Genomic DNA, 18,549 nt, shown 5'->3' with positions numbered 1-18,549 from the left:
GGGGTGGCACTCATCTCCATTTCTAAACCGAAGAGCGTTGTCTGTAGACACCTCCTAGGTCATATGACTGCATGGAGAACCGTTAGCTTCTGCCGAGGTGGTACCTATTGATCTACTCACATTCGCATCTTTTCGAACTGCTAGGTTGGCAGACGCTGGGGCTAACAGTGAGAGCTTATTCTGTTCCACGGATTTGAACCGCAGACCTTCTGGTCAGCAAGTTCTATAGCTTAGCGGTTTAACCTGTTGCATATGAGTTAATATACGTAGCTATTCACATTCTTATCTCTATGGCAATAGAACATGCTCCAGTGGATCAAATTATGTGACTATAATTCTGCTTAGAGAACTAGATGTTTATGTTCCCACAAATGAAAAGATGTCATTTCCTCTCATTCACCCCCTGGAAACTCCCTGAGATTTGTTCTCAAACTCTGATACACCTTCAAACAGATATAAAATGCACTTGATGGGGAATTGGGGAATATTGCTTCTGCCTTTCTGTTTGAGAAATCTTCTGCTGGATTAAATCCTCCTCTGTTCATGGAAGAAGACCTTCCATACACAACAGGGCACCTTCAAATCTGCCCTTCTGAAGATTTTTCCAGCTTAGTTATCTTAATGTATTGTCGAAGGCTTTCATGGCCAGAATCACTGGGTTGTTGTAGGTTTTTTTTTTCTTATTTAGCAAACTAACTTATTTCTGAACAAGATAATGTCTGAAATGTCAACATACTTTCATACATGAGATAAAATTCTCTAAAAACATCCGCATTAGTGGATGGCAACCCTTTTGACTGAAACAGAATAAGTAATTAAAAACTAAGAATGGCAATATTTGATACAAATATACTAGTAGCATATTTTTCACACTCTAGATTTGTTGCAGGATCGAAAATGATTATACACGTTGTCCAGCTCCAGCTACTATCTCCCCAGCTGCAAGGGGCATGCTGTGCCAACACATTTCATACAGGCTAACAGAGAGCCCATGACAAAAGAAATCAAATCACATTTACCCTGCAGGAAAAGAAATTATATTCTTTTTATATCAAGGCGCTAAAAATAGCTGTGGTAAATCCAGGGCTTGGAATGATGCCAGATGCAGCTGGCAGCCTTTATTTCGGTCGTCAAGAGATTTTACCATAGTAATAGTAAGAGGGCTAAAAGGGTCCTTTATTTTGAAAAGGAATAAAATGGTTGAATGGCCCTTGATGGGGAAAAAGTGTTTCTTTGAGCCGTACTGGTAAACTCCACCCTTCCTTTCCTCTTCACCTATTCTAGCTTTCAGCAGCACAACAGCCCTGCATCCTTGATTCTTCCTTCTTTTTTCAGTGGTGATGTCTTTGGAAAACTGTACTTAGCTATTTTAATCTTTGTATCTTTGTTATATGTATTTTAATAGGGTTTTTTTTGTTTTGGCTCACTGTTTTAATCATGTTGTATCCCACATTGAGCAGCAAGGGGAGGAGGGAAATAAATTATTATTATTATTATTATTATTATTATTATTACATTATTATTATTGAACGCAGGGAGTCTACTGGCAGATCTCTGGGTGATTTACAGTAGATTAGCAAGAGTTTCTGACTCTGATCTGTTCACTAATAGCCAAATGTCCCTTTCCATTTAAATTAAGGTGCTGAAATGAAGAAAGCTTGGGTTAAGTAAGATTGTACTTTTGTGCAAGAGAACCACAAGTTCAGTTCACTTCTGGAACTGAAAACATATTCAGAATGTGCTCAGTTGTATCCTGCTCTTTAATTCTGAGTTTATGCCTGTCCATCTGACTGTGGTTGGCAGTTTTTGGGGCAGAGAAGAAAGAGAGAGAAGGTCAGAGAAAGAAGTGGTGAAGCAAGAGACTAATTTGGATGGCAGAAAAAACAAGGCGTCGGAGGCCGCTTAGACACTGGCATACAAAGCAGTTTGAACTGTATTGAACTGCTATATAATCCAGTTCAACCCAGTCTGGGATGAAGAATAATCAGTTTTACACCAAAATGATATATCACATAATTCCGATCCTTGGGAAACATGGAGACTTATACATTTTTTTAGCAAAATCCTGTTTCTGAAAAAGTCATCCATGTGCAAATCCTTGTACTGTATTGCAAAGCCCCTGTTTCAAATTCACTTCTGTTCTTGACCAAACACTTTGACCGTACAATTTATATGAAGAGAAAAAAGTATGGTGCAAATTTTGGATAGACAGATGATTGCTTAAATAACACTAATTACATGTGAATTCCTCCAAATGCAGAGATAGGTTGTTTCAAGCAGCTGCAGCCTTGTTAATCACAGCAGTTTCGAAACAGTTTCCTTTTTTTGCATTTGCATGTTGATTTGCCTGTGAATAGCTTCATTTGAAATACCATATTTAATCTTTACAGTTTGAAGAGGGCATTCTCTAGTAAACACCAAGGTTTTCAATCTAACATTACACAATCTGGGATTTTAAGTCTAGGTGTTGTTTTTTTAGAATGAAGATGATTTCATTGGATTTCATTGTATTTTTTAAAAATATAACTGAAAGAGAAAAGAAAAAGAGAAAAGAAGGGGTAGAAATGCACAGACATATACATTAACAGAAGCTAACCATAATGCCAATCATAAGTTTAATTTAGAGCTGAAATACACATGAATAAATATGACCACTGAATGATAGGCTTGTGCATTTCAGCTGAACCTCAATCTATTTCTGCTGGCTGGTAGACCCCCATATCTGTTTTAGCGTGCCTCCTGAAAATGGGTGGGTAGCCGGATAGCTGTTTTCATTCCGCCATTTTCATTCCGCAGCCGAAAAATACAGCTAGATCCAGCCCATTAGCACCAATGAGGAACGTACGAGGCTCCCCTTTCTGTTCCTGGGACCCTTTCCTTTCTTCCTTTCAAGGGAGCCTGGGTTTCAGCAAGGGGGTTAAGGAAGCACCCTTCCTGGGACCATTTCTTTTTTGCCTTTTAAGGAGCCTGAGTTTCAGCAACAGGGTGAAGGAAGTAGACACAGCTTGCGTAAGACATGTCACAGTGTTCTTCTACTCCAATTAGCCCAACAGACAGGGCTCACAGGGAAACCCCATGTGAGGAAGACCACATGGCAACCTCTTTGCATTCCACGTGCTCCCAAAAAGGGGAGAAGGAGCTGTGATTGGCTGCCATGTGGTCCCATTATGGATGGGAAACACTGATGGCTGGGGCCTTGCTGTTACAGCCATCTGACCAAGCCGAAGAAGCCAGACTGGCTGAAGGAAAACTGCTAAAATGGACTTGTGCACAAGTCTATTGAATGATGTTGGATAGTGAATATTTGTCATTCTAACCCTGAAATATGTATAATTTAGATACTGGAAGATCACATGAAACTATAATTTATAATCTGAAACTATAATCTAAAAGTACCCCCTAAGCATTTACAAACAGAAGCTTTTTCTAATACAAAATTAATGTTTCCTATAAGAGAGGTGGTAATAAATAATAATAATAATAATAATAATTATTATTATTATTATTTATAACCTGCCCTATCTCCCCCAAGGGACTCAAACAAAAGTAGCAAACATTGAATGCCATAATAATGAAACAAACCAACCAAATTGAGACAATACATAAAACAACTTCTGGAAAAACTTGTAATAACTAGCCAAAAAATAAGTAATTAAATAATTAAATAAAACATAAGAAATCTAATCAGGCACATTTATACCATAATAAAATCTAAACAAGTTAAAAGGTACAAAATTATAAAATAATATGTAGAGCCTGCAGGGCCAGGTGGGTTGCCAACATCCAGGTGAGGTTTTATCTTAAGGTGTTCTAGTCCTCCTTCTGCATTATCACAGACCAGGTAGAATCCTGCATTATTCAAGACCATGCTCCAAGTGGAACATGAAGCTAACTTATCCATCTGAATCTAAAAGATACGGCAAGGATAATCAGGAAAGAAATATATAATGAATTAATTATGAGGAACAATGTAGACAAAAACATTAGCAGTGCTCTATCCTTTTTATTTCCTAGATATATTTTTTAAAATCAAGATACGTTTTATGAAGGCCCTTCACATGAGACATGCTTCAGGAACTGTATCTACTGTATATCAGGTATTGTATCTACTGAATATCAAAGATAACCTAAACCAAAATTCAAACTGTAACACGGATATCTCAAAATTTCCCCCTAATTCTGCTTGTCTTACCTGTGAGGGAGATTTAGGCCGTGCTGGTGCTGGAGAAGATGGTGCTGCCAGAGTATGATTCGGACTTGCTTCTGGACTCAGGGGAGGTGATTCCTCATCAGGTGGGGATGGAGTTTTTGCAATGCGTAGTGGACCGGAGTCACTAGTTAATTGAGAAAATGCCATTTTATAATACATTAAAAAGTGGCTTTCCTATATCAAATTGCATTTCAGCATCCACAACATTTCAATGTTTGTAGATTTACAACTATGGAGGATGCATTTATGTTTTATGCAGGACAGATTAAATTTTGGTGACCAAATATTTATTTAACAGCAATTTTGTTCTCTGAATGATAAAAACTATCATTTTCTAGGCCATCTCATAATCTTTTCACTCATATTTTTTCACTTAAAGACACAGTGCTGTATATGAAGTAATCCTATAAAAAACATACATTGTTTCAAATGGCTGTATCCTTGTTAGTTAAGCATAGGGATATATAAAAATGCTTGCTTGGTTTACACTTAAAATGTAGAGCATCAGCATTTCCAGAATGAATTTCGTGAATTACCCAAAAAGATAATTTCCCCCCACTTTTCATGATATACAATCAACTGAAGTGACTGACAGTATTTAACTCCATGCATTTTTAGCTTTCTTTCATTTCCATAATTAACATATTTTAAATTATCTATGTATATAATAAAAGTGAAAACGTGTATATATGTTTGTTTGTATCTATTTATGTATCTATGTTTGTATGTATTTTCAAAGATGGACCTGACATCTAGAGAGCACTGTGAACTGCACAGATGATGGACCTGGACCAAACTTGGATGCACATACCCAACATGACCATCTTAAAATATTGGTTGGGTTTGGGGGCATTTATATAGGATACTGGAAGTTGTAGTCCACCCGCATCGATGGACTCTACTGATGATGGATCTGAATCAAATTTGGCACAAATACCCATCAAGACCAACTTTAAATACTGACAGGGTTTGGGGGAATTGACCCAGGATGATGGGAGCTGTAGCCCACCCACATCCAGAGAGTACTATGAGCCCCATCGATGATGGACCTGGACCAAACTTGGCACATATAACCATCATAATCCAATTTAAAATACTGGCAAGGTTTCAGGAGGGATTGAGGGAGGATGATGGGAACCTCTTGTGTGTCCTACATCCAGGGAGCCACATGTGTCTCCATTTATAAATCCCAAAACCAAACAATTATTATTTCTAATATTTATCATTACAAAATACCAAACCCAGGCATCACTGGTTACATAATAAGCTAGTTAATTATAATCATTAGTGTTTGTGTGTCCATACACATATATTTCTTTCATCTTTGCCTTAATCATCATATATTTACTTACAATACATATCTCACTGCTATCTTATACGAAATACTAAAAGAAGAATTTATTCAACAATAGAACCTACTAAAAACATTGGACAAAATCCACAGCCTTGATTTATTTTCTAAACAAATACTGCTGATTAATGGAAACTGGGAAATTCAGCATCTAGAAACCATTTTGCTGTCTAAGAACAACTAAGATCTATGATTCAAATAAACAACAGCAGTGATTTTTTTGAAAAGGTTTGTGTCTATAAAGCATCCTACACCAAAAGATGAGACTTGGGCTTCGGAATCATATGGAATACTAAAAGAGAGGCATGATTGAGTAGACATCAATCATGTTCAACACTAAAGCAAAACAGCTATTTTAAAATTGGGAGACATCTTAATGATCACTCACCACCTCTTTCTGTAGAAATATTTTTTTAAGAAAGAAAGGAGACATTAATACATTCTTTCCCTTCTGTTCTATTTCACTACAGCTATTTGAGAGAAGATACAAAATTTGAGAGTCTGCTTTAAACATGGTATAGAGATGCTGGTCTATGGCCCTTATGGAAAAGCTATGTACTTGTATAAAAATTTATTATATGCAAAATAATTACATATGTCCATACATTTCACACAGTAAAGTATGGCAAGACTGACTTCCTAATAGTTAAATACTGTAATCCGGGTGATGTTGAAGGATGTTGTGTTCTCTGCACTTCTTCTTGTGCTAATTCTATGTATCTTGTGGGGATTATTTATCTGTGATGCTATGCATATCAATATTAACTGTACAAATTCTTGATACATTTAAAAGATTTTCTCAAACACGCCTTCTTATCTACTTTTCAGCATACACTCCACTTAAGACTTTTCATTGCTGCTCTGATATTAGGGATAAGGGGATAAAATTATTTCGGATACACGCTCATAAAATACCATTTAATTTGAGATCAAAACTGTAGACCCTATCCTTGGTGACCTAGGATTGTAGTAATATGCAGTATAATAAACAATGGTTTACCTAGGGGCTCCAAGAATGGTGAAGGCTTTGTCAGCGTGCTGGTCTCCAAGTTTTGTCATCACCTCGTAAAGTTTGTGGCATAGCTGGGGATAAAAAGTTATCTTAATAATGTCATTTGAGAGGAAACACATATCTAAATCACATGTTTCCTCCAGAAGGGGACTAAGAAGAACCACCATTTTTAAATGGCACATTATCACAATCAAACACATCACACAGAATCTGAAAAGTTCCATATGTAACACTGCAGTTCTTCAATTCTAAGACCTATACCCCCACCCCCATACAAACCTCTCTCAAAATGGGGTGTGTTTTAGAATCGCAGGTGGGATGTGGCATTTACCGTGGCTGCCAGGACAATTTTGTTCTGTTCCTGCCCCAGGATTTAGGCTTTCCCCCACCTTAGTTAACTTGGGGCAAGGTTGCATTAAGGTGCATTTGTGGCAGGTTACCCCAGATTAGCCCCCTCCAGGATATAGCCGCCATGTAGCCAATCCACATCTGCACTGACCTAAATGATTAGTGCAGATGTGCCCAAAGTCTAATTCATAATTACAGCCTGTGCACAAAGACTATCATGAACCCAGACTGTCCATGTGTGTCCTACCTAGAGATGGGAAGGCCTGGAAAAAAATCAGAAAAATGGGGGGGGGGGGACACTTTTTCATCCCAGTAGCCCTAAAAATGATGGAAAAGGGAGCCTCGGAAGTTCTCCCATTGCCGCCAATGGGCCAGATATTCTCAGAGTGAAAACATATATTTGAGATAGCATTTTGCCCTCCCAAATTAAGGAAGCTCCTGAAAAATGGAAAGGGGGTGCACCAAAATCTGGACACCAAAAATGGTACAGGGTTTACCCGAATTGCACACCCCTAATGCTTACTATTGCAACCAAGGTGCCGGCTCAGTCTTAGGCATGAAAAAACAAACAATAATTTTACTGAACCAAAATGATTCACCAACAGAAAGTCTTACTAAAACTCCAGAATCCAATTTGCCCAGGAATGGTGATTGCCTGTCATTTCATTCAGTAGAGTTAAGTATAAGTATGTTTACATTTTTGCATCTGGATTTTTATTAAAAATTACTTAGTTCAAAACTTCCAACTACCCCCCCCCCCCACACACACATAGACACACACACTCTGCCCCAATTTAACTTTTACTCACCAAAGTGATTTCTTTGTGAAATTTGGCTTCAAGGCTAGATATATTTTTGAATGTGGTCACATAAAAGCCAACTCGCCTAAATGGTAATGGGAAGACAGAGATGAAAATGTTGTGAAGAGAAAGGCAAAACATGAAACATGCTTTGTCCTTTAAAAAATCGAAACAAGCTATTATTTTCCCATATACTGTTTATGAGGAATTATTTTGCATTTAAGCACATGCACCGTGTTAATTCTAGAAATGTAAAAGGGGATGTTGCAGACATGATAACAACAGACCCACCCTCTGCAAAGAGAGGTCCCTGCTCTTTAAACACGCCCATTATAGCATCACAACTACTTCATGTACTCCACAAGTGATTGGATGACAAAATACATGTCAATCACTTGACCAAGCAAATTCAAGATTTAGTCCTGTGTCTTCAAAATCCACATTTTGGGGATCAGCCTCTAAGAATTCAAAGTCCTACATGGATGCTATATTGTATTTGAGGAGCTCCTTTTGGTTCCCAAAAGATTCAATTTCTTGAGCCATTTTATTTTGGGATTATATGTGGTATATCTCAATGACATGGCTCACATACCAACTTTTTAAGGCATTGTGAAAATGTGAAGTATATCACTGCATTTACCTTGACCATAAAGATGGCAGCTCTTCTTGCAAATCAGTATTAAAATCTTCAAATACTTTCTGTGCTTTCTGAAACTCTTCTTCGGCCTAGAACAAAACAGACAGACAAGCACTTATTTGGAAACTGCAGGAACATATGATTTCAGGTGGGTCTTTTCAGATAAAATTTCTCAAGTCTAGCTAGGAAGTATGAAGATAGGAGATAAACTGGTTCTTTAATTAATTACTATCCCTCAAAATTCCAACTGCTATTCAGATTGCAGTGTACACATAGAGAATGTTTATCTTTCCTTCACTAAAATTGATCTCACAAACACAATTGCTAATGGAAACATTTTTACTAAGTCTTGTAGCTGTGAGTACACCTGTGAGCTGTCATGCAGAGTGGCAGCAGTGGGGAACTGAGGGGCAAGAAGGGGATAAATCTCCTTTTCCTCATGCACAGAAGACCCAATGCAAGATATGCCCCATTCCACTGCTTCTTAAACTATGGTCCCAGTCACTTAGCTCAATGCTGGGGTCACAAAAAAAGGTGTAGCATGTCACTTAGTGGCTATTTTACATATTTACACAAATCAGGGGCATTTGAGGTACTGTATAGTATTGCATAGTTCTGGGAGTTTGTTAGTTGTGGGATACAGACAGTCCCCGAGTTACAAACATCTGACTTACAAACAACTCATACTTAGGAACAAGGGTGAGACAATATGAAGTGAGAGAAATCTACCCCTTGGAAGGGAAATTCACTCCTGGAAGAGGAATCATGGGAAAAAGGTGCCTCTACTATAGCTTTATCACTATTCATTCCTTGTTTCCACAACAAGCCAATTTTTTCAAAATCCAATTATCACAGTGACAGAAAGTGAGGTAAAATCTTCTGAACAGGGGCACAGACAGGAAAACAAACACCACAGGAGTGTTAACCCTTCTTTATTGAATCCAAACCTATATATATTAGGGCTGTTGCATGGATCCATTTTTCAAAACGGGTTCCTGCTCTTTTGGCTCTTTGGGCCAGCCGTAACGGCATAGGCACTGCCATTTTTTTCTGGCAGCAACAGACCACATGGCTGCCAAAAATGGTTGCCTCTGCTTTCCTTTGGCTACATGTGTAGTGCTCATGGATCATGGAGAGGGAGGCAGCTGCACACTGATGCCATGAGCCCTGCTGTCCGCTGGAGCCAATCAGGAGAAAAAAGACACTTGTGTGCTCCATGTTCTATTTCAGTGCTTTTGCTGCTCTTATCATCTTGTTTTTGGACTCAATTCCAATCTTTTCCTTTTGCAAGTTTATTTATGGACTGTGAAAGGGCATTTGGGGGAGGGGCACTGTTTAAATATTGCTCTGGTTTACTGAATGGAGGGGAAAGCCTGACTCCCTTGAGTCCCCAAGCTGAGATTTCTATTCCTCCCCAGGTCTAGTTGAAAGATATTATAGGATCGCAGAAAAAGTGTTTTCTCAAGCCTGATGTCTTAACTCAGATCTAGCTGAAGGAGATTAAATAAAAAGATACCAGAAACAGTCATTTCTTAAGCCCGATGCCTTAACTCAGATCTAGATGAAGGAGATTAAAGAAAAGGGTGCCAGAAACAGTGGTTTCTTAAACCTGATGCCTTAACACTGATCTAGCTGAAGGAGATGAAAGGAAAGGATGCCCAGAAACAGTGGTTTCTTAAGACTGATGCCTTAACCCAGGGCTAGCTGAAGGGGATTAAAAGAAAGGATGCCAAAAACAGTGGTTTCTAAAACTGATGAAAGGGACGCTTTAAAAATTCCCCATTGCCGCCAATGGGATGGATTTTCCTGGATCTTTTGGGTGCCAACCAAAAAATGGGTTTTGCCCAACTGAATTCAGTAGGGTCCCAAAAATAGATTGGGGGACCACCGAAATCCAGACATGGAATACAGCATGGGTTTATTATAATAATAATAATAATAATAATAATAATAATAATACTTTATTTGTACCCTGATACCATCTCCCCAAGGGATTCGGTGCGGCTTACATGAGGCCGAGCCCACAATACAACAACAAAAACAATAGCAATAGTAATACAAACAATAAATAAACTCATAAATAGAAAATAGCAATAAACATTAACAATAACACAGCAACATTTAACCAAATTGCACAGCACATACTGTATATGTGTGCATGTTTGTGTGTGAGAGTTTGCTGAAGTTAATACTTACAAAATGCACCTGTTCTGACTTACATACAAATTCAACTTAAGAACAAACCTACAGAACCTATCTTGTTCGTAACTTGGGGACTGCCTTTATACATTGCTACACAATCTGAAAAATCATGCCTCAATTTTAAAAAAATGGAGGGGGGTTTTAAGGAACTGATCTGGGTCCCAGAGGCCCACACTTTGCCCACCCCTGTTTAAACTGAATCAAGGTCAGAACTGGATTCCTATAAAAGAAAAGAAATCATGAAGGTCAGACAGGAACACCTACATTAGCATCTTCTAAGGATGTCCAATTAAAACCTGTCTTAAGTTAAACTCTAAGCAAATCTCACAGAGTGATGTTTTTACTGCAGGAAAACAATAATAAAAAGCAGCTGTAACAAGCACTGGATAGAGTATAATTTCACTCATATCCAGCAATTCCAAAGATGATCATAATCTGAAAAAACACCTTACCTTGGTAATTCTGCCTTCGTCTTTTCTTTTTGAACTCTGCAAAGCTTCCAAGTGATGCCTTGCACTGTCATAATCCACTAGTTTCCTGCTCCGCTTTGCAATACGATTCTGAAAATGGTGAGACTCAAATCAAAACTCACAGTTCTTCTTGTGCATTCAAATTTAGTATCGCCTTTAAGTTTCTGGAATTATTTTTTCTTTAAAATATTTCTACCTATATTCCCTTTCTCTTACCACTGTTTTGTTTTGTTTTGTTCTGTTAGAAATGTAATACAATGGTATGGTTGCTGATGACACGATAAATAAAAACCACTGAACTATTAGGAATTGTCTAGTAAAACTTCATTAGCTTTAATTCTTTTTTAAACGCAGAAACTCATTGTTAAAGAATTTCAAACCTCGTATACGTTTTTTTCATGAATATTTGAAAGGCCATAACAAATAACAAATTCACTGAATACATTTTTAAAAAAAACAACTTCAAAACTATTCTTGAGAGACAGAAAGCAGATAATTCTGTGCTAGGCATATTTGGGAAAATCCTAACAGTATCTTCAACACTGGAGCAAAAATAATTAAATTCTAATTTTCACATGTGATTGTAGTTTGGTAAATTAATAAAAGTAGGCTGCCACAGTTCCCAATGGGTCTCTTATTAAAATGACCCATGACCTGTTTTGCATGTATCAAGATTTAATTACAGCAGAGTATTTCAAGAATTTGCTTTGTAATTTTTTTACTTTTTGTTCTTCTAGTATGCTTTCAACTTGACTCCTCTTACAATATTATTAGGAGTCTTAGCAGTAATATAATCAGCACCATCTCTTTTGATAGAAGAAAACCAATATAACAAATTAAATAAAAATATAAAGGGCATAAAGGAGAACAAAACAAAAGAAGTCAGAAAGTGAACTAAAAAATAACAGCTGCAAAATTTCAGCAGACAGGGAAAAGAAATTGAACATTTAAATACGACCTTGAATGTATTTTAATCATGTTATTGTGTTAGTAATTTTAATCCAAATCATTTTAAGTGAATTTTGTGTTTGAGGCACTGTGTAGGTGCCATTTGTAAGCAGCATTGAGTCTCTCTTGGGTGGAGATAAGACAGGATATAAATAAGGTAAATAAATAAATAAATAAATAAATAAATAACTAGGAATGTTTCCTACACCTGAACAAGGTCTTGGTTCAAACAGGAGAGTTTACAAGAAAGGCCAGTAACCCAACCAAACTAAACTAAAAATCCATGTACACCAGTCTATACGTCAGAGGAACATATTGGCCAGAGCTGACATAGATGTCAGGGCAATCCTTATTTGGCTTGACTGACCAATGTTTGAAAGCAATCCCAGTAGGTCAAATATCTGACACATCTGTTTCCTAGGACCCATTTTCAATCCAAGAAAGCCCTTTCAGAAAACTTTCAAAACGTGAGGAACTTAAAATAGTGTTATTCAAGATAGCTCCTGCTTATTATATCCTGCATTAAAGAAGCAACATCCTGTAATGCAGATTTTGATTTGCCATAAGCAGTGAGACTAAGATTCAAAACAATGACAATAATGTTGTCAAAGGCTTTCATGACTAGAATCACTGGGTTGCTGTGAGTTTTCCAGACTGTATGGCCATGTTCCAGAAGCAATCTCTCTTGTCGTTTCACCTACATCTATGGCAGCCATCCTCAGATGTTGAGGGATCTGTTGGAAACTACATTCCATAGATATATAAACCTCGCTTCTTTAGTTTCCAACAGATCCCTCAACTTCTGAGGATGTTTGCCACAGATAATGCTTCTGGAACATGGCCATACAGCCTGGAAAACACACAGCAACCCAATGACAATAACAATATAAAAATGCCAGATGGCTTCATGTTTGATCTGGATCATATTTTTGAAATGATGTTATAGATCAAGTGATATGTAGCATGGCATTAATGGACCAAAAGATAACTGTAAGTTATTAAGCAGGGGTCCACAGAGAGAGAAACATAGAGCTTTCCTTCTATATTTTCCAACATGGAAGGATGACAGCTATTGAGCAAATGCATACTAATGGATATGCATACATATGATACACATCATGCTATATGTGTATGTTACTCTGTTCTCTCAAGTACAATATTTCTATTTCCATTACCAACAATATACGCTAATATATACTGAGACATCGCGGTACCTTTATATCAGGAAACTGTCCCAGATATGTATCCAAAGTCAATAATGATCCATCTACCAACTTTTGATGGAAATCTTCCCAAAGCACATCACATTTCTAAGAAGAAAAATAAGAGAAAGTACAGTAACAATGTAGACTAAAAACAAAACAAATGAAAACCATCACTCAAATCAGCCATATTTACTTGGAAGTAAGGATTTTTACCCGACAAAATATGCAAAACAATATTCAAACATATGGGACCAACGTAGACACACTGAATCAACAGGACTTATGTAAATGGTGACTTAACAAGTCCTATCAACTAAATAAGTCCACTCTAGAAATTGGATTTAGCCCTTTGATTTGAAAGAATTTAGTGTAATTTGACTGTCACCCAGAGGACTTTTTCATCAACTGCCCCATGACTGTGGAATGATCTTCCGGAAGAGCTCTGGAACGTAAAATCAAATTGAAGACTCATCTTTCGGCAGCCTACTCAGTCAACTTTCAGTTATGAGTTTTGATTTATATTCTATTGCTCCTTTGGTTAAGCCTGTACCCTGTGTTTGGTGTATGGTTTTTTTTTATTACAATGGTGTGTTTTATCTATGTATTTTATTGTGTGTGTTTTGTGTTCATATGATTTGATATTGCATCCCGCCTCGAGCTGTCAGGAGAGGCAGGTAATAAATAAAATGATGATGATTTTTTTTAAAAAAAAAAATTCTAATGCTTAAAACAATAATATGTTTCATTGAGTGCTTTTTGGTGTAGTTTTCTGGAGAATCTGGTTACTGCTGCTTAAAATTGACATAATGACAGCAGCAGTAAGAATTCTCTAGAGTTTTAAAAAAATTTCTAGCCAAGCACAGATCTTAATATTCACTATATTTAACCACAATTCAAATAATCCTGATCTATTATTCTATTCTCCTTCTGCCACTCAAGTAAAGGGATGCATACTGGGCATGCTTGTTGTTCAGATGAACAGTTATATTTTGAACTGGAAATGATACTCCAATTGTTCCAATTTGAGAGGATCTACCAAAAAATCTAGCACATTGGACAGGGGTCCTCAAACTATGACCAGGGGGCCGGATACGGCCCTCCAAGGTCATTTACCCGGCCCTCGCTCAGGGTCAACCTAAGTCTGAAACTACTTGAAAGCACACAATAACAACAACAACAATCCTATCTCATCAGCCAAAAGTAGGCCCATGCTTCTCATTGAAATACTAATAAGTTTATATTTGTTAAAATTGTTCTTCATTTTAATTATTGTATTGTTTTTAAGTGTCCTTTGCACTACAAATAAGATATGTGCAGTGTGCATAGGAATTCATTCATGTTTTTTTCATATTATAATCCTGCCCTACACCAATTTGAGGCCCTTTGTTTAAAAAAATTGAGGACCCCTGACGTTGGAGATTTGCTGCCCAAATAATAAGCAAGATAATAGCCAGTGTGGTATGGACTAATTCCTGGGTTAAGACAAGGTTTTGCCTATATACTCAAAGAAATCCAGAATGGCAACAAACTGAGCTTGGGAACTCTGTGCAAAACTAGTGCAGACTCCCAAACCATGCTAGCCTCACACTCTTTCAACACATGAGCTTCAAATCATGGTGTTTCCTTCCCAGCAGGCATGTAGCTAGGGGGTGGGCTTGAGGGGCTTCAGGCCCCCCCCCCCGAAATTCTCATGGTGGTTTGCGAAAAGGCCTTACTGGTGCATTATTTAAACTGTTATGTTTATTCATATCATGATCTGATCACCATACTCAATATATCCCATATGCATGGGGGTATTGGGGTAATAATACAAAAGGTTTGCTAGGCTAGACCCTCTTTCACTCAGACTCACCCCCCCCCCCCCGAAACAAACTCAGCCCCCCCCCCCCCCCCCCGAATCGAAATCCTGGCTATGGGCCTGCTTTCCAAACTGTTCTGCATTCTGTATCCAATCCAGACTTCATCTAGAGCACACATTTCAAACGCAAGGCCCGTGGGCCAAATCCAGCCCTCCATGGCATTTTATGTGGCCCACAAGGCTTTCAATGCCAAGGCAACATACTTTATAATTATAACTGTCCTTTTAAAGGAACAATTAGGATGATGCAGCCCTTGGTGAAGATGAGTTTGACACTCCTGATCTAAAGCAATCTTTTTTTTCATAACATGAAGCAGATCTCTTCTTTTTCCAAGGGCTCCATGCAAAACCATATTTTGCATATGAACATATTTCTGCATACACTTCTCTCCTGCCCACTTTCTGGGAAGGCATGTTAAATATATTAAAGCAAATGGTATATGCTATTATAGAGCATTTTATCTTCAGCATAAGAGATCTAAGATCAAACACTATAATTTGGAACAGTATTTTATTTTACAAAGGAAGTCGAATTTTCCATTTGTCACTGTGAATTTGGATTTGAGCTCCTGTCGCTTCACTAGATAAACAAGGTTATTGTCAGCATAAGCTGTTGCACAGTCCTTTGTGAACCCCTTTGGAAATGCTCACTGACACTCTTTTGCCCTCAAACCTTCAAAGCAGGGGCTGCTGCAGTGATGCAGAAGGCACAACAGGACTGTGTCACACCAGATTAAAACCACATTTCCAATTAAATTTAAAATCACAAATGATGCTCCAGTGCAAGGCCATTCTCTAAGTCACTTCAAAAATTATAAATACATGTGCCTACTCTGCTCAGGGATTATGGAAACTGAAACTGGTAATGTGATTGGAGTGTGATGGATCCCAAAAGGCAGTACTGGTGCCCTCAGTTTGCCTGTAAACTAGAAATAAGCAGAGAGAAAAGCCAGATCCAAATTTCTACTCAGCAATGAAATTTATACAGGGATTTTAGGCTCTATCACTCCCTAGCAACTTAACCTACCTTAACATATATATTTTTGTAAAGATGAAATAGGTGGGTAAGAACTGTGCATGCCACTCTTCATCTAGGCCAAAGGCACAGTATGTGTTTATGTGTGTGCCTTCAATTTGTCTGTTGACTTATGGTAACCCTATGGATCTCATAGGGCTTTCTCAGGCAAGGAATATTCAGAGGGAGTTTATCATTTCCTTCCTCTGAAATACAGCCTATAGCAGGGCTGCTTAAACTTTTCACGTGACCCCAGGTATAGGTATATATCTGTATCTATACCTATAAAAGTATGTCTGTTTGTCCATCTGCCTTTCTTTCTGTCTGTACTACAAAAGCTGTTGGCCCTCTGCAATATCAATGGATTGGCTGTTGCCCTTTGTGATGTCATTGGGAAAGAAAGGTGACATATGTATACACATATAATCTAGTACAGTCATTTCACTTCACTCCCTTTGAATCCCAGTCACATGACAGAGGGCCACTTCATCTAAAAGCAGCAATAAGCTTTGTTACTTTTCTTTTCCTCTAATCTGGTCCAAAGGGGTGAGTTTTAAAAAAATATTCAAACCTCTCAATTATACATTGAATAATGAAGTACAAACGTTTTCATTATAAAGCTTATGTTTTAAGTTAAACGACTGTCGTAAAATCAAGACTGAAGATGAAAAAATGACACCTTTAACTTTAATAAGTTCTCACCTACCTTTGTCCCTGCCCTGAGTTTAGGAGAAGAGAATATATCGGCATGCATTTCGCAAGCACGTCTGGCAGGGACGAGAGACAGGGCCTTCTCTGTGGTGGTCCCTCGGCTGTGGAACTCCCTGCCTAGGGACATTAGATCAGCCCCCTCCCTCCTGACCTTTCGGAAAAGAGTAAAAACTTGGCTCTTTGAGCAAGCATTTGGAACCTCCAAATAAATAGACAAACTTGAATTGGAAAATGGCCCAGGAACGGCCCAAGACGATGTAACGGATAAAGACTTGAAAGAGAGGATATAGTTTTTAGCTTTTAATATTGTTACTATGCACTGTCTTATGTCTAATTGCACTATAATGGTTCTTTTGCTTATCAATATATGTATTTATATGGCATCGAATTGTACCGATTGTGTACGCCGCTCTGAGTCGCCTCCGGGCTGATATGAGCGGGGTAGAAATAATGCAAATAAATAAATAAAATCTACCCCAGCAAAACCACTTCTTTCTCTTTCCCTTTCTCTGTTCTTTATAATCTCATTTTCTTATCCTCCCTTTTTCTTCATCTGACTGATTCCCATATGGATCCTACCAAAATTCTTAGAAACAAGAATATCAAACTTCACTTTTCTGAGATAGAGGTAGAGTTCCTATCTGATGCCTGGTGAGGAATGCCAGAAGACCACGTGGGTAAAACGAAGACCTTTCAAAGCTGCCTTGAATATTTGCTTGTGTAAATCGATTAAACCTTGAAATTAATTAAACTATCATAGTATAATCGGGAACAAGAATAAGCAAGGATCCCTATAGCCATCTGAAGTCATTAGAGAACAAGCTGTGAAATGTACAATTCATTTAGCATAGTATTTCATTTAATGGATTATTTAAGAATTTAATTCATCCCATAATTCAGCAATTAGGTTAATGCTGAAAGCCCAACTGAATCATATCAAGTTTAAGAAATCAATTTAATTAAGTTATTCCATTTTGCTTTAAAGAGAGGTCAAATCTAATGGTTATTTGAATTGATTTTAATTAGTTCCTATAATGGTATATATATTTAATTCAAAATTTCTTGGAGTATGCATGGGTTTATGAGAATTATAATGCAAAAAAGTAACTTGCTGTGGCCCACATGGGGGTTCTATCGTTGGTGGGGTTCACAATGCTCTGTGATTGTAGGTGAACTATAAATCCCAGCAACTACAAGTGCCAAATGTCAAGATTTTATTTTCTCCAAACTCCACCAGTGTTCACATTTGGGCATATAGAGTATTCGTGTAGAGTTTGGTCCAGATCCATAATTGTTTGAGTCCACAGTGATCTCTGGATGTAGGTGAACTACAACTCCAAAATCAAAGGACACTGCCCACCAAACCCTTCCAGTATTTTCTGTTGGTCATGGGAGAACTGTGTGCCAAGTTTGGTTCAGTTCCAGCATTGGTGGGGTTCAGAATGCTCTTTGATTGTAGGTGAACTATAAATCCCATAAACTACAACTCCCAAGTGACAAAATCATTTTTTTAGTGAAGGACATACATTGGGTTGTTAGGTGTCTTGTGTTCAGATTTGGTGTCAATTCATCCAGTGGGTTTTGAGTTCTGTTAATCCCACAAATGAACATTACATTTTTATTTATATAGATAATTTCTAGGCTCTTGAATTTCCTTATGTGGGATGTCTGTCAGGCTTTTCATGGTCTGGAAGAGGAAGTTTGCTTTAAAATTTACTTTTGAGGATACAGAACATCTTTTTTATTTTAGTTACCGTTATGGATTTTTCCTGGTTCTATATA

General features: G+C 37.7%; 1 protein-coding gene across 5 annotated transcripts in view; it reads right to left on the bottom strand.

Annotated features, from left to right (window-relative positions):
• The window catches only part of AMPH (amphiphysin), a 109,618-nt gene that overhangs the window by 22,697 nt on the left and 68,372 nt on the right, over nt 1–18,549 (bottom strand). For all 5 annotated transcript variants that reach the window (XM_060781609.2, XM_060781607.2, XM_060781608.2 and 2 more), the window contains exons 5-10: nt 13,193–13,288; nt 11,013–11,120; nt 8,362–8,447; nt 7,731–7,806; nt 6,562–6,644; nt 4,193–4,334 (exon numbers count right to left, since the gene is read on the bottom strand). In XM_060781609.2, coding sequence (XP_060637592.2) covers nt 4,193–4,334; nt 6,562–6,644; nt 7,731–7,806; nt 8,362–8,447; nt 11,013–11,120; nt 13,193–13,288 — 591 coding nt within the window. The remainder of the gene's footprint in view (nt 1–4,192; nt 4,335–6,561; nt 6,645–7,730; nt 7,807–8,361; nt 8,448–11,012; nt 11,121–13,192; nt 13,289–18,549) is intronic.

This window comes from Anolis sagrei, chromosome 6, assembly GCF_037176765.1.
Source record: "Anolis sagrei isolate rAnoSag1 chromosome 6, rAnoSag1.mat, whole genome shotgun sequence".
Taxonomy (NCBI): domain Eukaryota; kingdom Metazoa; phylum Chordata; class Lepidosauria; order Squamata; family Dactyloidae; genus Anolis; species Anolis sagrei.
The sequence above is the reverse complement of the archived record's forward strand: the minus strand, read 5'-3'. Positions and strand labels throughout refer to the sequence as shown.